Source organism: Etheostoma cragini, chromosome 12, assembly GCF_013103735.1.
Source record: "Etheostoma cragini isolate CJK2018 chromosome 12, CSU_Ecrag_1.0, whole genome shotgun sequence".
In the NCBI taxonomy this organism is placed as follows: Eukaryota; Metazoa; Chordata; class Actinopteri; order Perciformes; family Percidae; genus Etheostoma; species Etheostoma cragini.
This window is the reverse complement of record NC_048418.1, coordinates 22,416,013-22,438,535: the sequence shown is the minus strand read 5'-3', so window position 1 is coordinate 22,438,535 and position 22,523 is coordinate 22,416,013. Positions and strand designations below refer to the sequence as shown.

At 42.1% G+C, this 22,523-nt stretch overlaps 1 protein-coding gene and 2 long non-coding RNA genes across 3 annotated transcripts in view; 1 reads left to right on the top strand and 2 right to left on the bottom strand.

The window, feature by feature from the left end:
* Positions 1 to 22,523, top strand: part of LOC117954135 (contactin-associated protein-like 4) — a 151,858-nt gene that overhangs the window by 52,571 nt on the left and 76,764 nt on the right. Inside the window, exons 3-8 of the mRNA XM_034887670.1 lie at positions 1,711 to 1,904; positions 6,983 to 7,130; positions 7,221 to 7,427; positions 17,557 to 17,732; positions 17,887 to 18,027; positions 20,885 to 21,152. Coding sequence (XP_034743561.1) covers positions 1,711 to 1,904; positions 6,983 to 7,130; positions 7,221 to 7,427; positions 17,557 to 17,732; positions 17,887 to 18,027; positions 20,885 to 21,152 — 1,134 coding nt within the window. The remainder of the gene's footprint in view (positions 1 to 1,710; positions 1,905 to 6,982; positions 7,131 to 7,220; positions 7,428 to 17,556; positions 17,733 to 17,886; positions 18,028 to 20,884; positions 21,153 to 22,523) is intronic.
* Positions 1 to 22,523, bottom strand: part of LOC117954163 — a 35,946-nt gene that overhangs the window by 10,412 nt on the left and 3,011 nt on the right. The window lies entirely within an intron of this gene.
* Positions 528 to 14,243, bottom strand: LOC117954156. The gene is made up of 3 exons (XR_004658757.1): positions 14,232 to 14,243; positions 6,697 to 6,701; positions 528 to 588 (listed from the first exon to the last, which is right to left on the bottom strand). It is a non-coding gene; the product is annotated as an uncharacterized LOC117954156 (long non-coding RNA).

Genomic DNA, 22,523 nt, shown 5'->3' with positions numbered 1-22,523 from the left:
TAATATGTTAGGAGATAACATAGGCAGAGGCTAATTGTTGCTAACTACAATACTACTTAATATTAGTAATTAAACCTATACAGCTGATGTAAGTCCAAACTGTTTGCAAGCTTCAACTGACAATACCGGGATGTGAAAAATGTCACTATGTGACATAGCTGTCACTATGTGACAGCAAGTCGCTTGGTTATGACAAAATCGTTAGCCTATTTTTACAATAACACCTTCTACAAAGGCATAACCTGATGTATAAGGTAATGGAGCCTTTTATACAATGTAGTGTTTCTTTAGTAATGAACATTGGACAACAAAAGTTTTTAACCCCTGTGTTGTCCTCGGGTCAAACCGACCCGTTTTAAAGTGGTTTACCTCAGAAATATGGATTTGTTTTCAACTAAATTGCAGAAAAATAACATGGATGGTTCCGTATATTCTTCAGGTGACATTAAGGATTACTTTCATTGAAATATTTGGGTGTTTTATTTAATCTTATAGCATTGTAATTCTCTTTTTCAATGGTTTTAAAACTCAACATCCTCTAATCTTAACTATTTTCTTTAAAATAATTCATAATTTCTGCCTTTTTAACTAAAAACGTATGTATAATTTGATATAAATGGGGTTTGTTGAACATGAATTCCAAGTGTAAACCCTATTATTACACTGGCTCAGGTAATAAAAAAAGAAAAGCGCCAAAAGCAGAACAATTTTGAAATAAATTATAAAAAGCGACAAAAACATTGGAAAAGCACAATAAAAAATCTATTTTCAATTTTTACCTGTAAGGACAAATTCATGGTTAAGATCTGGACTTGAACCGTTGTGGAGCAACTATGCTCAAACCAGAGGTGTTCGGACCAATCAAATTGTCAGGAGGGGGCTTCATACGATGATGGACAGATGATCAACAGTAACGTAATCAACCACTTCATCAAAGAGCGCTTGTTTACAACAAAGACGGCTGGCGCTGGAGAACGTGTAGATGTGTAGATTCCTCCATCACGTCTGTTATAGAAGATATCGACAGCACATTCATTTTAAAAGACGGACGGAGAACCGCAATCAAGGCATTTGTCAATCCAAAAGATGTATTTGCCGTCCTCCCATACGTCACATACTCCACTGCTCTGATTGGTTGAAGGTCTATCCAATTGAATGCAGAGACATTTTCTTTCCTGGTTGGGTTGATACAAGCCCAATAATCACAACCCAATGGAGCAGAACCAGACTCTGACTAAAATCTCATTATGACGTCTTCAAGCTAAAATTGTGTAAACTTTAAAAAGAAATTGGGGAATGTAAATGTGCTGTATGTATATAGCGCTTTTCTAGTCTTAACAACTACTCAAAGCGCTTCTACATAGTACAGGAAACATTCACACACATTCATACACTGTTGCTGAGGCTGCCACACAAGGTGCCACCTGCTCATCAGATAAACACTCACACACATTCACACGCAACTCAGGGTTCAGTGTCTTGCCCAAGGACACTTGGACATGAGAAAAAATTCTTTGAAAAAGCTTCAAAACTGTTGGAAAAAAAGCGGGAAAGAAAGAAAAAAAATTCTTTCTGACCCAGAAAGAAAAATAGGTTGCATGGTCGACGGGAAGACCACACTAGGGTCAAAGGTCATGCACATACTGTGTACTTAAAGTTCGCAGACTGAAATTTAACGTATATATATATTGAATATCTCCGGCCCTGCAGGCGCTGGAGGCTGGTCTCCTCAGACCTCAGACAGGTACCAGTGGCTGGAGGTGGACCTGGGCCAGCGGACCACCATCGCCGCTGTCGCTACGCAGGGCCGCTACGGCAGCTCTGATTGGCTGTCGTCATACCTTCTAATGTTCAGCGACACGGGACACAACTGGAAGCAGTACAGACAGGAGGACAGCATAGGGGTGAGTCATTTTCCTCACACTCACAATGTATCTAACAAGCACATTTAAAGATATCTTCCTCTGGAGAATACACAACTGTGACATGTCAAGTGACAGTAGATTACTCCGCTCCGCTTCCTATCCTTTCTTAACCGTTTCTGGCAAGCACCAAGTCTAGCTCTAGCTGGGTAGAACTCTATCACATACAAGGTACACAAGCAACTCAGTGGTAAATATGTCCAAATATACCTGTGTATACATGGGAATTTGTAAATCATGAATGAAACAGAGAAACATCAAAATATATAAAGGTTCTGATAAATACAATGTAGAGAAAGTACAAACTTAAGATATGAAACTTAGTCCTACCATAACAAAAAAAATCTGTGTTGCCAACAGGGACGACTGACTGTTTTTATTTAATTTTTTTAAATATTCATTTATCAGAATCAATTATTTGTCATTATACATAATAATAATAATAATAATAATAATAAAAATATTCTCATGAATGAATATTTAAAAATAAAAATTATAAATAATATTTTTAAAATAACATCATATTTTAAAATAATAATTTTTATATAAATAATATTTTCAAAATAATATTTTATTTAGCAAACATTATTTATAATTGTAATTATTTATAATTTTTTATCCGCCATTATTGTAGCTGACTATGAAAACAAACTTTGCCATATTTGGACAAACAAAGGCTATCAATGCAAAACTTTAGATTCTTGTTTGCTATGACCCTTTGGAGGTCCCCCATACATTTTATTAAAAAAATGGCCTTTGGGGGGTGCTACAAGTGCAAAGTGTTTATATCTCATGAATGGCTGATCCAATTATGACAAACTGTGGAGGGTACCATGTAAGGCCACTCCAGAGGCCACCCCTACAGTGGGGTACTGATTGGTCTAATCAAAGAATGTTGTCTAAGTTGTCTGCACCAAACTAAATTCCCTAGCTAGCTATGAAACACATAATGTATCAAATCATAGCTCGACCAAATTAAATACTATCAGCAAAACACTTGGGATTATTTTCATCATAACAATTATTATGATCGTTCATGGTCCAACTCTTATGCTCGGACCCAAAATCAGCCATTAGTCAACATTCACTTGTTTTTACCAATAATTTGCGATTGTAATATCTCTGCCACAGTAAATGCTATTGACACAGAAGATGAAGATCGGCCTTTAGGGGGCACTGTAGCCAACGTAGACTCTTATTGGCCCTTCTGCTCAATCAATATTGTTGGGATATTTACAACAGCAACGTACCGCAGACTTTTGCTCTCAATATTTCCTTATGTTTACCTCCCCACGTTACAGTTTGGGTCAAATTTTCTGCACTCCCCGGGTTGTCTGGGGCAACCTGGTAAGCGCAAACAGCGAACAGTCTATGGTGCCATGAAAAATCTGAGCAGCAGTTCCTGGCTGTATTTACAGAGCTCCGGGGCACCGGCCACCAGCGGCAGTTGTTTAGCCGCCAATAGTTGACAAGCAGCAGTGAGCCAGTTACAAGCACCGCCAGATGACACTCCTTTTGGAGAGAGGAGTTTGGCCAGATAAAGTGAGCAACATGCAGCAAAAACAGTTAAGTTTAGGAACCAAAACGACTCATTAAGTTTAGAAAAAAGCTTGGGGTTTGGATTATGACAATCCCAAAGAACGGACAATCGTTTCCTGGGTGACATATTTAGTTTAAGCAGGAGAGTGAGCTCTGCTCTCCAGCTTAAAAGCGTTGTATTTTCCATTGAATAACATATTGCATGTAAGTGTTTTGGCATTCCTGGTCGAGAGGGACTATATCCATGGTATTGCCAGGGGGATTTCCGTCTTGCATGTTTAGTTGTGCATTATCAACAAACATCCCCCATGCTTTTTTTCACAAATTGCACCCTGGGTATTACACACTGTGAGCGTGGACATTTATCCAGCGTAAAGCCACATTTGTTCCAGCGGTGCAGTGAGCAGCTTTTGATTAGAAGTCAAGCCGAGGCAATTTCCTCACATGGAGGGAATCCAGCTAATCTGAGCACCGAGGATAGTCTCAAAGAGACAGAGACTGAGAGAGAGAGAGAGAGAGAGAGAGAGAGAGAGAGAGAGAGAGAGAGCAGAGAAGGACTTAAAAACAGCTTAAAAACAGGCGATGACACTCTCGATTAAACCGAGCACGATCCCAATCAGATTTCAAAGTGTTTCCCAACTTCTGTGCATTCAACCGCCGAGCTTACCGAGTCTGTCAGAGGAGAAAGTTGAAGGCTGAGCTGCTGCATCAACCACAACATATTTTCCACTCTTCTTCTGCTTTCAGCTTAGAGGCCTGAAGACCAGCAATGGGAAATTTTCCCCAACCAAGCTATTGGATTGTTCAATATGTTATTTGTGCATTAAGTAGGCTTTTAGGGTTGTGTAATATCTCAAAGGGCAAGGGCTGTGGAGCCGACAAGGTTGATCAATTAAAGACAGACTGCCATTGGAAAAAGGAGTGGATGTGCTTACTAAATATGGACCTGTCTAATTTATGTGAGAGCATGTGTTGTGTTGCATGAGTGTATGTGTTTACTTTCTGTATTTTGTGTTGTCTTTGTAGAGTTGCGGAACAGAGTCCAAAACAAATGTCCTTTCGGGACACCAAAGTATATCTTACCATATCTAGTTTTGCTTTCTTTTCTTTACTTTAAGGGGAAGATAAATGTCACTTTTGCATGTTTATTTTGATAAAATAATGCTTGTAAATTAGACAAATTTTAAAAAAGGAGCCATTGGAAACCTAGAGTGAAGGATGAGATGCCCATTAACACCAACAGTAAAAAAAAAAAAAAGAACTTCTCAACTGACACAACACATACACTGTTATAAGACTAAGTGACACAACATCTCTCTTCATCATATTAACGCTCCCCATTCTCAGGATTACCGGGGAGTTAATTACTTCATTTCATGTCTAAGCTTTTGTTGATCAGCGGGAGAGCCAGTTAACCTGCATGTCAACTTCAACGGAGGACTGTAATTAGGATTGATAGCCAGATGGGAGAGATTGAAAGAGCGATTCATCAGGCATTAAAGTGCCCATATTATGAAAATAATCACTTTTTCTGGGATTTGAGGTGTTTTTTTGTGTCTCTGGTGCTTTCACACGCATATAAATTTGGAAAAAAATCATCCATGCTGTTTTGAGTGAGATCCGGTTCCTGAATGTCCTCTGCCTTCTTTCTCCGGGAGAGCTGTTCAACATCTGCACGGCTTTCTACGTCACTAGCCGAGACGAGGTGGCTAATCGTAACACATGCTAGCACTGGCATGCTAGCTCGTTCTTGATGGCAAAACACTGCTACAACAAACACTAGCTCTCCATAATCTCCAAAAGAACTACTTCCTGTCCCTGTTCCGCAGGTATTCCTAAGTGCCCCTTGTCTAGCAGAAGTCTCCCAGCTGATCCTGCCTTGTACTGACCAAAGTTGGAGAAAGAGTTATCTAGCTGATGTTATCTTACCAAGCTACTGAGCATGTGCCACCCCCAGCAAAGATAATATAGAAGTGAGATGTATCACGCTGTAGCTAAAACAAGTGAGATGTCGCACTCTGTAGATAATACAGAGACCCAAACACATTGGGTGAAAACAGGATCTGCAGAAATGTGCAGTACAACAAAATACGGTGTTTTTGGAAAATGAAACCATGTAAACCTTTTCTGATACAACCTCAAAATACAATTATGAACCTGAAAATGAGCCTAATATGGGCCCTTTAATTCACTATGGTCTTAGCGGGGAGCACGGACAAAGCCACATTGCCGCTGCAAAATAGTCTCAGAAAGGAACTTGTTTTGGTGGAACATGTGTACGCTCATAAGTCTATCTATCTGTCTGGATTTACCCTGCAGAGATCTTAAGAGCAGTTAGTCATAGTCCTCAAGGTGAGGGAAATCTGGCCAAAAAGGTCATTTTTGTACAAGAAAGAAAATCAAATGTCATATTTCCATAAAGTTTCCACATTATTTCTCCACCATTTGAGGTTTAAATGGAGCTCTTTTAATAACGTCACCTCTCCATGTGATAGCACCCGCTCTTACATTATCTTCACATTACATTAATAGATGGAAACAATGATAAGATAAGATACGATAAGAAAAAACCTTTGTGTGTCCCACAGTGGGGAAATTGTGGTTTGCAACAGGAAATATAACATCAATAGGTAAGACAGAGATAGATAAATGTACAAAATATAGCAGTATAATACAACAAAATAAACATCAATTATTAAATTATTAAATTGCACTTTGAAATTTGCCCAAATGAAAAATTCTACACAGATGTAATGATAATAATGGCACATGGGATGCAGGATATATTGCACAGAGTCAACAATGTTTGTTGTACAGTCTGCGGTTTCTGCCCTTCACACAGCGGGGGTGGAACTGAAGCTGATCTCCAGGGCTGACAGGGTATAGTGCAGGGGCTGTGACTCATAGACCAGCATAGTTGTCGGTTTAGCCAGGACCCTTCTGTCTCCCACCTTCCTCACTGAGTCCAGAGGACAGCCCAGGACAGTGCTGGATCACCTTGTCCAACTTGTTTCTGTTCCTCACTGTGATGCTGCTGCTCCAGCAGACCACAGCGTGGAGGATGGCCGACACCACCACAGAGTCATAAAAAGTCTTTAGGAGGGGCCCTGTCACTCCAAGGACCTCAGTCTCTTCAGGAACTACAGCCTGTCCTGACCCCTCTTGTACAGAAAATCTGTGTTGTGAGTCCAGATCAGTTTGTGTTCAGGTGAACACCCAGGTACTTTAAGTGTACACTCTCTCAATGTCCATTCCCTGGATGTTCACCGGAGGGGAGATTGACCAGGAGGTGATTTCGCTGACTCCAGTCCACAAAGTTCTGTGTCAGTCCTCTGTACTCTGCATCATGGCCATCAGTGATGAGGCCAACAATGGTAGAGTTGTCAGAGAACTTCTGCACAACACAGCTGTCCGTGGTTGAAACTCATTTCATATTTGCGTTGTGTTCGGATCAAAACCTGAACATGCTTATTGTGATTTTACAAATCACAAACAGACAAACTGTTTTTTTGTGTTTTCAGTCTTTTCCAGGGAACAGTAATGCAGACAGCGTGGTTCAGTACAAACTGCAGCAGCCGGCGATTGCTCGCTTCCTCCGCCTCATTCCTTTGGAGTGGAACCCCAGCGGGAGGATTGGACTCCGGCTGGAGACCTACGGATGTCCTTATAGTAAGACTTTTGACATGACAAGAATATTTTCACAGCACAATGTCAGATACAGAAATGAACATAAAGTCCTGACTCCTTATTGTCTTCCAGCCTCTGACGTGGTGAGCCTGGACGGCAGCAGCAGTGGTCTGGTGTACCGGCTGAGCCCCGGGTCGAAGCGGGCGTCCAGAGAGGCCGTCTCTCTGAAGTTTAAAACCCTTAGGAATTCTGGGACACTGCTGCACGCAGAAGGAGAGGGACCACTCAGCTTAAGTCTGGAGTTAGAGAGAGGAAAGCTACTGCTCCTGCTTAGACAAGGTACAACACATGGTACACTGATTCCTACTGACAGAATCTGGGATATATTCATAGATACTGGAGTCTACTACATTAGAGTATGACACAACAGTCTGTATGGACTCTAGATGTATCTGCAGAAGGATAGCACAAACAATAAGGTTATATTGTTCACACCCCCTTAGAAATATTAATATTGCTAAAAAAGTGTGATCAGCAAGATCACATTTTGTCTCTCGTGAGTCACCTTGTGAACCTATAGGCACAGACCATCTGCGTAAGGTGCAGGGCAACATAAACCCCTCTGAGCTAACTTGAGATTGGTTGTGGTTGGGTGAAATGGACGACACGCACGCTGCCGCCTGATTGGTTTAAGTCCTGGCTTACCCACCCTCTGCCGCTGTATCCCTGTCTGGTTACAGCCATGATGGATGGTCTCCGTTTGCTGTAGCATGTGTTAGGGTCGGACTCTGCCACACTTGATGCCCGAGTTACAGTCGGTGTGCGTTTGTGTGTGTGTGTGTGTGTGTGTGCGTGTGTGTGTGTGTGTGTGTGATTGGGGTTACACCAGACGTTTCTCTTCAACTCCCTCCAACCTCTCTTTCTCTTTGCCTCACTTTTAAAGCACTCCTTCCACCATCCCTTCGTCTTTCTCTTCATCTTCCCCGCCGTCTACCTTATCTGGAGCCTTTTATACATTGTTGTGTTTCTTTAGAAATAAACAACAGACAAATAGTGTCTTAACGCTTCAGATGGAAAGTTTCCATTGCTTTTTCCATCGCAAGTTTCCAATATTCGCTGTCAAAGTGATGTCAAAATGAATGGAAGTCAATGGAATGCTAACGGCATGTGATGGCTTGTTAGCATCAAAATGGCGCCATAGGAGCTATGCTTTCTAGAAATGCTAGCTTGAATTCTGCTGCAGGAAAGTCCTTGCCGACGTTTGAAAAACTATTTATCATTTAAAATCAAGCTGGCCAATATTATCATCATGCAACGCCAGATGTGCCTGCCATTGTCAAAAACTCTGCGGAAGCATGTTTTGGTAGGAATCTGTGCATTGACTGTACCTAAATGAAAGTTTTTACGACTAATAGCGTATTGCCAGTTAGCCAAACAACATGTTTAATGGCATTGCTAATTTTTGTCTAGCAGTAGCAACATTCGTATAGATTTTTCTTTTTTCATAACCTTGTCCTATTTTCACTACATGGGAGAACCCCCCCCCCCCCCCCCCCCCCCCGCCCTATTTTACAGTGGGTTTTTTTTTACGTAACCAAGTAAATTTTACTCAAAGTACATTTTAAGTTAAAGCTGCAAGCAGCGGCGGCCCCGATCCGTGTAACCATGCCTTTGTGCGGCTCTCAGACAGAAAATTGTCACCAATGAAGAAGGAACTCTCTGCTGAGTTCAACGACACCCAACACAAGACTCTACGTCATACATTTCATTATCTGTGAAAGTGGGCATGGCCAAATCATAGTGGGGAGGGTCAAACATCACCAATGAAAAAGGAAGTCTCTACTGAGTTTATTGATACCTCACACAAGACTATGGCTGAAATGGGTCACCAGTTATGAACGTGGGCGAGGATTACGCATAGGGGGAGGTCCAAAGCATGACCAATGAAGAAGGAACTCTCTGCTGAGTTCAATGACACCTCACACAAGACTCTAACTTAAACAGTTCAGATATTATGAAAAGGGGCGTGGTCTGACTGAGTGGGCGTGGTTAGTATAGGAGCCGGCTTAGTATCACATGTAGACCACACATTATAAGTTTCATGTAAATCAGATGATGCTTGTCTTATTAGGCTGACTTCCTGTTGCCAGTTGGTGGCGCTATCGCCAAAAGTCTATATTAGCCTGTAGATATCCTCAGGCTTGGGTGATTGTCAAAAATTTCAAGCAGATGCGACACCGTACACTTAGTTACAGCCATTTTCTCCTTCATTGCTAAACATTCAAAATGGCCGCCATGCTACGCCCACGCCATTTGACGAAAAGTTTTTCTTTTATTAACTTTTCATCTTAAGATGACACAGACCAAGTTTGAAGTTGATTGGATGGAAGCTCTTGGAGGAGTTTGTTAAAGTACAACATGTGGAAATTGCCAAAATCGCACCAATTACAAACTTTCAATTCAAAATGGCAGACTTCCTGTTGGGTTTAGGGAATGGCTCCAACGGAGTTTTATGTTCGACCTGCTATGCTACATATGTGTACAAAGTTTTGTGAGTCTTCATTAAACGTACTGCAAGGGCTGAATTTTCTTAATTTGTAGGTGGTGCTAGCGATCCATTTTTGTGCGCCTATTCCCGAAACCCTTAAAATACGTAAATGTTTACCGGAATTGATGCAACAATGCCAAATTTGATGCGATTATGCCAAACTTGGTGAGTTTTTGAAAATGTCAAATCCCTTAAAAAGGAAGTTTATTTGCCGGAATTATAATAATTACATCAGAATTATTATTTCCAACAAACAGGACATCATTTTTAGAGCTAGTGTTTGTGTGTATGCAGTAGTTATTATACAGTTGTGAGGAACAGTTTCAGTTTTCTAACTTTGCCACATGGTTTGCTCCTCTAGACATTGTACCCTCCCGATTTAACCCAAGCGGCTGTGGGTTTTCCTTCTTCCTCTTTCCCAGACGTTGTGGTGGTTAATAATAATAATAATAATAATAATAAATTGTATTTGTAATGCACCTTACATTTAAGACAAACCTCAAAGTGCTACAGGTAAGTTTTGCAAGGTTAAAACTCATAGGTTCTGCTAAAAATAAAGGTTTTTAGTACTTTTTTAAAGGTCTTAATAGTTTGTGGAGCCGTCAGATGGTCAGGGAGGGCATTCCAAGTCCGAGGAGCGGTAGAGCAGAAGGCTCGATCACCCATGGTGCTAAGCTTAGTTCTGGGGAGTAGGAGGCGGTTGGAGTTTTTTGAGCGGAGGGATCGTGTTGTAGTGAGTAGATCTTTCAGGTAAGAGGGGGCATTTCCATAGATGCACTGGTGGCTGAGAATTGAGACCTTACATTCAATCCTAGCAGAAACGGGAAACCAGTGAAGTGAGTGGAGAATGGTTGTGATGTGGTTGTACTTTTGCACTCATCAGGATCCTTTAGCACTATTCTGAACATACTGTAGTTTCCGCAGACTCTTGTTAGGGATCCCGATGAGAAGTGCGTTACAGTAACCAAGCCTGGAGGAGACAAAGGCGTGGACCAGTTTTTCAGCATCCGCTTAGGTGAGTGTAGAACGGAGCTTTGCAATATTCTGAGATGATAGAAGGAGATCTTGCAGAGTTTTTTTTTATATGGGCTTCAAATGTGAGTTGTGGATCAAATCTTACACCAACATTGGTGACTGTTATGGAGAGGGGAATGTCTTGACCAGAGATTGTTATACCGGTTATGGAGGATGATTGGACTTGATGAGATGTGCCAACAAGAATTGCCTCGGTTTTGGAGCTGTTCAACTGGAGAAAATTGTGTTTCATCCACACCTTTATCTCCTCCAGACAGGCGGTGAGTGTTGAAGACAATGATGCTGTTGGTGAAGCTGCAGTGGGTTGTGAGTCAGATTTCATGTATAGTTGTGTGTCATCAGCATAACAGTGAAATAAGACTCCATTGTGGCTGATGACGTGGCCAAGGGGGAGGATGAGGATGAGGAGGAGGTTCTCACACCAACATCTTCCACCTGCACTGCTGTTGGGTCTTCGCTATTTACCCATAGCTGGGGCTATTTACCCATAACTGGGACAGTGGTTGACAGGCATCAGGGCATTTCCACTCACCCATGGGCCTGCATGCCATGTCTCTGGGATCCACTGCTGCTCCGAGATCCTTTACAACTGAGCCTGGAACAAGGGACCAGTTACCATGTGTGCCCTGTGGCGGCTTGTACGAGGTCTTGGCAGTGGACGGGCTTTGTGCCAGCGAAGGAGGCAACACAGACAGACAGACAGACCCACACACAGACAGACAGACAGACAGACCCACACACAGACAGACAGAAAGACAGACAGACAGACCCACACACAGACAGACAGACAGACAGACAGACCCAGAAGGACAGACAGAAAGACAGATAATATGCCAGTACAAATGCATTTTCTCTTACTCAGCCAGGCAGAAGCTTTTTGGACCACTTCTTCTCCTTTGGCTTTTGCCTTATCTGGCTCTGAAGAGCCAGATAAGGCAAAGAGCGACTCCTGCTCTTTTTCCTGATGAGTCAACTTCGGGCTTTCTGTGGCCTGAAGTAGGGATGATCTGTCCTCCCTCCACTGATTGTAATGCCTCTCCAGCTGATGTTCATACTTTTTCTCCAGATAATCCATGAGGTTCTTGTTGTTTTGGACCTGCATCTCCAGCGGGACTCTGTGGGAAGCCTGGGATCTTTGCAGAATCTATTTTGCCTCCTTGTACTATTTTGGGAGAGATTCCGCCCTCTTGCTCAATTTGTATTTTAGCTCCTGAGCTTGAGCACTCTCCATCTCCAGATTGCTTTCCAACATCACGTTAGTGATCTTACCTTACTTATGGTTCCTAGAGTCTCTAAAAGTAGAACGGGAGCCAGAGTATTCAGCTATCAGGCTCCTCTCCTGTGGAACCAGGTTCCAGTTTGGGTTCAGGATGCAGACACAATCTCCACATTAAGTAGGCTTAAGACTTTCCTCTTTGATAAAGCTTATAGTCAAAGAGATAACTGTTGTTGTGATTTAGCACTTGAATATTGTCAAGGAGTGAGGAGTCACAGCATCCGCCTAATCCGGCCCACCTGCTTCTCGTCATAGTTGTCAGATTTATCTATCATATAATCAATAATATAATAAAACTGGAGGGAGGCAGGGCATACAGCCCGATCCGGTTGGGGAGAGTTCTGGCCTGACCAGGCTCCTCTCTTTACCCTGTCTCTCTTAGTTATGCTGTAATAGTTTTAGACAGCTGGGGGACTTCCTTTGTAACACTGAGCTCCTCTCTCCTTTATTTTTTTTAATCTTTCCATTTTGTGTGCATCGATGTCACAGAAATGCTTGTTACCAACCTAGCTCTGGGGAGTCATTCCCCGGAGTCCTTATGTTCTTTTTCCCCAAGCATGTTTCCTTGGATCAGCAAGGCTCCTAAATCATGCTAGCAGCTGTTTCCATGGTCCCTCTACACGTTCTGCGATGCCCTGTTACATCCTACTACACTCTGCTGTGCCCTGCTATCTCCTGTTATGCCTTGTAATGCCGCACAGTTCCCTGCTATGCCATGAACTACTACAAACTACTATTTTTTGTGACTGTTGTTGCCACTCTTCTTCTAACCCCAACCGGTCGTCAGAAACCGCCTACAAAGTGCCTGGGTCTGTCCCAGGTTTCTGCCTAAAAGGAAGTTTTTCTTTGCTACTGTCACACTGTTGCTTTCTCTGGAGGGAACTACCAGAACCATTGGGTCCTTGTAAATTATGGAGTGTGCTAGATCTACTCTAGATCTGTAAAGTGTCTTGATATAACTCTTGTCATGAATTGATACTATAAATATAATATAATTGAATTGAACCTACCTTGAGCATCTGTCTTTCTTTTCAAAGCTTCAACTTCTGACTCCCCACAATATTTTTAAGGGCCTGAATCTCTTCCTTCATCTGCTTTAAACCTACTATCAAGTCTTCAGTAATGAAGGTCTGCAGATCGAGGTCTTTTTCCAGTTGGGATTTCAGACGCTCTGTTTCCCCTGGTGGGAAGTGGACAGGTTTGACCGGAGCCTCATCCAGCTGGGCTCTATGGGAAGCCTGGGATTTTTCCCATATCTCCTTGCCTCCTTCTCCTGTTATAGGAGAGCTTCCTCCAGCTTGCTCAATTTATCCTTCAGCTCCTGAGCTGGAGCCTTTTCCATCTCCAGAAAGCTCTCCAGCTCTTACTCCATGTTGGTCTTACTTACCTTCAGCTTCTGTCTCTTTTTACAAAACTCAAGTCGCACATCTCCCTCTGCATCAGCTCTTTCTCATGGCCCCAACTGCTGCCCTCTCTCTGTTGTTGGAGCTGAGTGGCCAGCAAGTCCTCTCGGATGATCAGGTGAACTCTCCCCTCAGATTCACATTGGGTGAGCGTCGCCTTTCTTTCTTCTTCCTCACTTTCTGTCCCTTTTACAGCTCCTTTCTGTTTTTATCACTGTTGTTTATAGATATATATAGCTCTCAGCCTTTTTCTTGGCCCTTTTTTCCTTTGCTGGATGCACTTCATCATTCTTCTTCTCATTATTTCTGTCTCTGCCTTTCTCCACCTATATTTCTTTTCTAGTCCTCTCTCTCTTCCGCTCTCTCTCTCTCTTTTCTCAACCTAGACTTAGGTTACCGATTTTGTAATTTAGGTCATCAGCTGTGTGTGCGTTGACCCTAGGCTCACAAGGGTCCGCTCTGCTCTGTTAACACTATCACACCTCCAGGTCTGAACCCCTCCCCCCCATCCCCACTCCCGAGCAGATGCACCTAGCTTTATGAGGCAACACTGAATAGCCGAGGAAACAACTCTAATATTTAGAAAATTGGTGGTTTACTAGTTTCCTTTTTTCATGTAATATAAACTGGTATGTGAGTTTAAATTCCATTCGGTCAGATTGAGTTCCAGCCTGCAAATCCTTGCACGTCACTCCGAATAAAATCCAACAGGGTTGCTACAAATTTAAAGATACGTACAGGTTTTTATTTGAAATAAACCCTGAATACAACTAAATATACTAATATGTTAAATGTGTTTCAATTACAATAGGCTTATTTTCTAGGTACGCTCATACAGAACAACGTGTGAGTTCTCAGCTGTGGCATAACTGCATATAAACAAAATTGAGGTGGTGATTTTGATATTTTATCAAGTGTATGTCACCAGTTTTGGACGTGGTGAAACAAATTAATGGTGACATAATAAATTAACAATGAAATTGTAGATTTTGCGGCAACTTTGGCTCATCGTCAAGTGAGAACCACTGTTTTATTTTTTGTCACATTTTGTACCGTGCTGCTCTTTTTGAGTTTTGATTTGTGTCACTGTTTCTTTTAGAGTGAGATGCTTTGTTTCAAAACCACCTGCGTCTCAATGTAAATTCTCAGAAATGTATTTTGTCTCTTTCCTATTGGCGTTATCACCATGTTCCGTACATCAATTCAATATGAATTCATCTTGGTGATTTTTGTTTGGTAATATTTGGGGCATTCCAGTTAAGTAACTGTATTACAAAGGTTTTTAATACCAGACAATTCAGTCTGCTGGTTGTCCAAACAGCTGGAATAAACATGGCTGAAAAGGATTTCTATCTGCTAAGCAAAACCATACCAAAAGAAGGTGCTGCTGAGGGTTTATGGGTCCTGCTCCAGTGCATTAAATCATTTGGATTTTTTACACACACGTTCAAAATCTAAATAGACAAATATCAAAAACTGACATGATAAAAGTTGTGGAACAAAGTTTGTATCAGTCTTGGCCGCTGTCCTCTGTCATTGCCAAATGCATGCTGGGATACAACAAATGCAGATTGACAAAAGCCTATATAAAAGACCGACAGACAGGCATTTTGCTTTTGGTTAATATGGGTTATCTCACCCCACCTTCCTCATTAGATACAGAACTTTGAAAGTGCAACACCCGACACAGTCTTACTGACCTATCAGTGTGCTGAGATATTTTATTTCATTTATCTCATTTATTTAATTAGGAGAATGCACATTAATGAACATTTACGTAAATGCGCCAGTGTTAGCCAATTGGCTATTTTCCAACGGTAGTCCTACTTAGGATGCATGTCTTTTATGATATGAAGAAACAGGAGCACCCGGAGGAAATCCACGCAAACACGGGGAGAACATACAAACTCCACACAGAAAGGCCCGGAACGACCTAACCACTCAGCCACCGTGCTGCTATTGGCGTCTGCAAAGAGTGTTTACAATTTGAATATTATGTTTGCAACTGGTTACAGTGACAGCAGCGGCTGCTTTCTTGCACCCAACATACCTGCACCCATGGGCTTGCTTGTCTTACAGGGAGTTGTGTTCAGGTGGATTCTTGGCTTATTGTTATCTTGAGTCAGCGGAAAGTGATGGTTCCATTGACCAACAAAAACCTTGCCTAGAGTCCACGCCTGATTCAGCTTGTGGACATTTGATGGGAAAGTGCTCGTGCCATTTATGATCTGCTCGCATGCTTTCACTTCAGACCAGTTTCTTCTCCTGAAAATCTCTCCTTCCAGCATAGCAAATCCTCCACCATAATAGCAATGTGCCAAGGCACAAACGTGACTGACTTTTAAAGAGAATGGGAGATGACACTCTGATTGGTTGATTGCATGTTACGACCAAAACACTCTTTAATGAAGACACTAAGTACAACCCTTTTGAACCATGCGCCAGCAAAAGTGGATTTGTGTACTTAGATCGTTGAAACAGGGCCCAGAGTTACTTTTTGTCGGAAAAAGCAGAGAGTATTCAGTAGATGCTGGAATGAGGCAAACACTTCCAGTCTTTGCCTCCTCTACACTACAATGATAATAACTGATGCAGTAATGTTATGTGTCTAATTTTGCTGAGCATGGAGTCTAATTTTCAGGGTTTTCATAGGGCTCCATCTTCAGCAAAGAGTTATTATGACCACCATATTAGCCTTGTGACATGACATATTCATCAATTTATTTTGATTTCTGAGACCCTGTGACCTTTCTTCCGTGCTACTATCGCACTGAATTTTTCATCTTCTGACCCGTTGCTTGTTATTATTTTCAGTGCACGCTCAAGGCTCCCAATCAGGAAGTAACCTATTTATCTCTGGTGACCCCGCATTGCCATTCACACAACAATCTTGCTCAAGGACACACTGACAGAAGGCTGCACGCAGAAGACGATATTGGTTTCCCAAGGGTTTTCCCAATTGGTCCAATAAATAAAAACTACTGATTGCCCTGTCATAAACCTACATGTGTATAAATGCTGTCAAAAAGAAGTTATGTTTAATAATCATTTCTCCCTGATGAACTCAATACTGCTAAAGAAAAAATATACCACAGAAGGAAGCAAAGACAAACAGCAACAAAGAAATTAAAAGAGGGGGCTCTGTACATTGATATCAATTCATTTTCTCTCTCTTACCTCTCGAATGGATTCCTGCTTTCTCTTTTTAAGATGTGTAGCAAGTAATAAAAGGCATGCAGTCAATGAAACTCTTAATCATAAGGTCCTCTCCCTTTCTTCTCCACCCCCAACATCTGATTTCTGTTGAAGTTTTGCCATTGATCCTCACATATTGATCTCTCTGTCTCTCTCTCCACTCATTCAGAATGTAATCAAATAACTCATCGCAAGAGATGTGTTGACAGGACAGACTTCCCCTGTTGTCCACATCCTAACTTTCTCTCCCTGGATTAAGTTGTTTTTTTTATCCATTTTGCAGACAAATAAACACTCTCACAAAATGGCCTGAAATACCTCAAATACATTTGTCTATCATCTTCCAAACTGTCTTTGTTTCTCTCTTTGAAGTATAAATTGTCACTCCCTAAAGAATAGCTAATACATTTTTAATGGGTGACTGTATATTCAGCTCTTTCTATAGTTCCGTCCCTCAGCAGAAACATGTTTCTCCTCCAGTACTTTGGGGGAGTCAAAAATGGATCCACTAATTTGGACCTGCTGGTGCTCATCTATCATTAATGATGGCTCACCATGTTTCTGCTGAAGTTCTCCAGATTTGGCATTATCACCCATTTGGCTCCAGTTCTTAGTGCATGTAAACAGATACCTGCAGTCCCTAATGAGATGAGAAAGAGAGGCTGACTTCAGCGTGCTCCTCTCTGTGGGAAACTGAGAAAATTAAAATATTCATCAAAATAAAAGTGATGTATTAGCTCAGTGGTAGAGATGCTGGCTTCCAATCAGACGATTGGTGCTTCAATCCCTGACCCTGCAGTCCCATGTCAAAGTGTCCTTTGACAAGACACTGAACGCCACAGTGTGTGAATGCTTCTTGTACTATGTAAAAGCGCTTTGAGAAGTTGTGACTAGAAAAGTCAATTTACTTCTCTTTGCACCGGGTCAGATAATGGAAAACTATCTTCATGCTAACATTGTGAACCCCATTTTTATACTTCTTTACTTCTCTATCCACCGCTTTGCTTCCAGGTAGGACTTCATCCCCTGAACCACGGCTCCTGGCTTCCCTCGGCAGCCTGTTAGATGATCAGCATTGGCACCATGTAGCGTTGGAGCGGCAACGCTCTCACCTCAACCTTACTGTGGACAAACACACGGAGAAGGTTCAGATGCCTGCCGAGTTCAGCCACTGGGACATCCAGCAGGTGGGATCAAACACAGGAAATCCCTTACACCTACACACTAATAAACCCACACTTTTAGGCAGTCAGACAACTGGAACTTGGACCCACAGGAAGGGTATTTCTATTATTTAATGTCCATGCAACCCTCTGTATGTGTCTTTCTGTCCCCATGCAGCTGAGTGTCGGGGCAGTCCAGATCTCTCAGAAACCAGAGGTCTCCAAGAGGAACTTCCATGGCTGCCTTGAAAACCTGCTGTTCAATGAACTCAACCTGATTGGATTAGCTAAACACAATGACCACCATGTTACTCTAGTGGTAAGTTAATTTAACTTGACAAAACCACCTGCACTTAGGTCCGTTCCTTATGACACGCGTAGAGTATAAATCATTGGACAAGTGCCTCTGAAACCACCTAATGTGGATCAATTATTCTGCTTGGTGGTTTTTGAGACTTTTTTCAACCCGTTATCATTCCTGATAGGTTAAACATTCCTACTGCAGGCATCCAAATGTATTTTCATATTATCTATGAAGTGTTTCATGAAGTATAATCAGACAGGGTATTGAAGGTTCAGAGGGTTTATGGTAAGGGGCCCTATGTGTGAGAAGACTGATCCGGATCCAGATGTTAACAGGAAAGATGCCCTCAAATATTAGTTTTCATAAATTCAGGGAAAACATCCAGCTGAATAAAAACTAGGTACAGTTTGAATATGACCCTGGTAAGGGGCCTACAGGATAATTGGAGTCTCACTTATGATGAGAACTGGCACCAGTGAGGACGAAATCAAGTGTTTTCAGAAAAGAGGTCCCGGCAACTATCCTAGAGTTGAAGAGAAAACTTGGTGCATCTGATTGTATGGCCAACTGTCCTCCCTGATGAGAGTTTTGTTTAATATTGAATAAAGTTGCATCAAATCTGAAATCATTGGACTTAAGTAATTTGTTAAAGTGTAAAGCATCATTTCTAGAGAGCATCCACCATAAATTTCTCGTGAAATACGGACGCTTGGTCAGTGGCTCTCAGTGTCAGATAACAACGTAAAAATATGAGCATGGAATGCGCCAGGCAAAGCAGCAGCTCAACCACGCCACGGCATGATGGCTTAGCATCACGTAAGAGTGACAAGCAAGTTGATGGAAAACACCAAAAATCTACGTAACCAGGTTGGATTGGGTTAGTGGATGGGTTGAACAAAACAGGACTAATGCCCGGGAGTCCAGGGTTTGTCACCCGATTTTGTCTTTTTGTCTAAAAGTGATTCCTGACCAAGCACATCTAAAAATGATGCAAAAGGAGACTCCGAAGGCACATGACCAAGCGTCACTTCATGACGTGCTGGGAGTCAAAATGTGTTGTTTTATGTGACCCAAAAACCTGTTCTCACTCCGAACGCGTAAAATAAGGACGTTTGGACAGTGGCTGACAAAAAAAGGCACCCTTAAGTGTGTGTTTATAACATACTGGTGAGAGCAGCATTTAAGATGGGGAGTAGTATGTTAGGGAGGAATTCCTAATAGAGAGGTTGGTTGGGGGGACGATGGGTCAAACACAGGACTTTCATCCAGGGGTGCAGGGTTTGTGTCCCATTATTGCCGCATGTAGGGGAACCGTGAGCCAAGACCATGACCTTTCCCTAAACCCAACCGTCCCGTTCCCGCAAGTCACAGAACCTTAAGCCCACCCACAAACTTTTCCTTAACCTAACAGCGTCAAAAGGGACGCCAATAATCCCGACCAAGCGCCTTAAAAGGGACAGCAATAGTCCTGACCAGGTGCCTCAAAAGGGACGCCAATAGTCCCAACCAAACGCAAGTCATATGATGCTATAGGAGACTTTTAGCATCAATGAACAACGATAAAGGTAACTGACCAAGCGTCCGTATTTTACGACATAGGAGTGAGAATGTGTTGGACTCATAACGCATTTTTTAACACACTGCATACATAACCATAGGCCAGAATGCACATCTTTAGTGTTCTCTTTAGTTTTTTTTTAAGTAATAGAGTTGTGTGTTTGATTGTTTTTCATTGGTCTCTCTTGTGTTTGTGTGTGAGGTGTGTGAGTGTGTAAGTGTGTGCGTGCGTGTGCACTATGGTTGCTGGTTGTTGCGTATGCTGCTGTTGATGCTAATTGAGCTGCTGGCTGGTTAATGAAGCCAGGACAAAAGGACAGTAAACAGCTGATTAGACTCTTAATAACACTTCCTCATCTTGACCATTAGGACCTTCAGATATTTCTACATTCAAGATGAGTGAAAGTTCCTCTGGGAGAGGCTGCAGAGAGTAAAACATGCCCTCTCATTACACGAAAGACCCAGGCAGCAAGTAAACATGAATTTTGGGTAAAGAGGTTCAGAGGTTTCACATGCATGGCTAACAATGTAATGGAGGCAATTTTGTGTTGGTGCTGCGGCTCTTAAGGTGATCGCCACAAACTGATGATCTCATTTAACTCAGACAGTCAATGGTGCTTTAAATGGCTCCGTGAGGGCGCGTTAACCCAAAGAGCATCAGAGTGTTGGTGAAGGAGGATTGGTGTGCCAGTGCCGTAGTCCTCAGGCGTTTGAGAATTTTCAAGTTAACTTTTTAATTTGTGTTTAGCAGCAGCATGGCCCAACATCCCAACATTACTTATTGTACAACAAATAGCTCCACAAAGGGATTATAGATGTCATCTGTGTTTCCGGAGCATTATAAAGATGATGTTTTTTCCAGCAGAGAGCTGGGACTGTATTACATTACTGCTGCAGCCTTAGTAATGGACCTGCTGTCATTACCACTACTCAAAATAATGGGCCACAATGGAGATGCCAAGATATCCTAGTACTGGGCTTACTGTATGTTCTCTTTCATTTTCATTCTTTATCTCTTTTACCTAGGTGACTTTGGTATTTTCAGTCTGCTTTCCTAATTGTATTCTGAGCCTTGCTGTTATCATTATGGTAATACCAGTGTCCTCTTAAGGAGACTTGCTGATGAGATCATTGGGACAGAGGTCACACATTGGCACGCCCTCTGCAACTGATTAATATTCATGTTTATTGTTATTCTTTATCTCTCCAGTAATCATGTTCCTGTGCCGCCTTCTCTCCCTCTCTTTATCTCTATCTCTCTCTCTCTCTCTCTCTCTCTCTCTCTCTCTTTCCACTCTGCATCTCTCTCTCTCAGGGCAACGTGACCTTTTTGTGTGCTGAGTCGCTTTCTGTCGCCGCGACGTTCCCCGGCCCCCACAGCTTCCTCCAGTTGCCAGTGCCGGAGACGTCCTCATACGGGGGTGTGTCCGTTGGGTTCCAGTTCAGGACGTGGAACAAGGCGGGGCTTCTGCTCACCTTTGAGCTGCCTCAGGAAGGGGGCGTGGTCTGGCTGTACCTGAGTGACGCCAGAATGCGGCTACAGATCCATAAGGCTGGCAGGGCGTTGCTGGAGCTCACTGCAGGTCAGTCTAACTGCCTATAGGATTAATGTCTAACCACTAAAAGTGGTTATTGCATATTGAGTCATTACTGTGTTAGTGTATATCCAAGATCTTCCATTTCCAGGATTGTTCAGGTGCCGCCAGAAATTTCTCCATAAGTCCTTCCCTTTCCTCTTTCTTTGTGTTGGCGTTACAACCTCTGGTAGATTTCTGAGGACTATGAATAACATATCTCTGCAGGGTAAATCCAAGCTCTATACAAAAGAAGCTGCTAGACTATATTCACCTGAAGCTCGCCCCTCTAATTGGAACATTGCAACACACCTCACGATGCAGGGGTATCTTAGGTAAGAAGACAGTAAATGCACAGCCTAAATTCCTATAGCTATAAAGCTAGACATTCACAGGATAATACATTTATAAACATTTAAATTTTATGTTAATAGAATTGTATACTCTTTATTGAACCCTTATGTTGGAAATTACAATTTACACTCAGGCCTGAATTACACACACATGCTCAGGATCTTTACATGCACTTATGGAGAGATGTCAAAGTGAGGGGGCTACGACTGCTTTTAAACAGAATGATGTATTGATGAATATAGCTATAGCATGTAAATATCTGTAGTAAAGGATGTTAAATATGTGCACAAGAAAGCTACAGGATTACTGTGGGGATTTGAGGAATGGCTCGGTTAGCAGATGATTGGAAACACATGATTAGTAACAGAAAATATTGTCACTATGTAGAAATAGGTAGCGTGTCGCTTCATGCCCATTTATGTTTAAACATTTACCGGAAATGGTGAGCGGAAGAGTGTGACGAATGCAATACATGGCGGCTGATTGGACGAACGTCACGTTGGTCAGGCTGCTCCCAAATTTCAAAACAGACTCTAATGGCGTTCTGAATATGGTCTCGTATTTTATGAAAATAGTTTGACAAAAGTGTTTTTGAAAGCATTTTAAACAAAAAATAGGCCATGAAATTGCTGAATCTTTCTTTTTTTTGATTGACAAAGGTCAGTTTAAAAGGTTTTTGTCCAATTTTGAGAGCCGGCGAGCCGAGCCAACAGTTTAGTGTGAGTGCAGAGCGCTGCAGGTCTTGTTGTTTAAGTCTGGTGTGTGGTAACATTTTTATATATCTAATGCCGACGTATATTTCTGGAGTGTTAAAGATTAAAATACAAAATAAGAACAAGAACGGTACAGAACCGAATTTGTGAGTTTTGTGAACCGTACCACACCCATTAGCTCAAAGGCCAGTGTTTATCATATAATCTGTTATGCTTATTACCAGAATCTCTGCTCACACTTTCACATCACTGCGGTAGAATACTTTGCAGCCGGAGGTGCTGTAAGATGACTGGGGTGTGTTCTTGAGCAAAG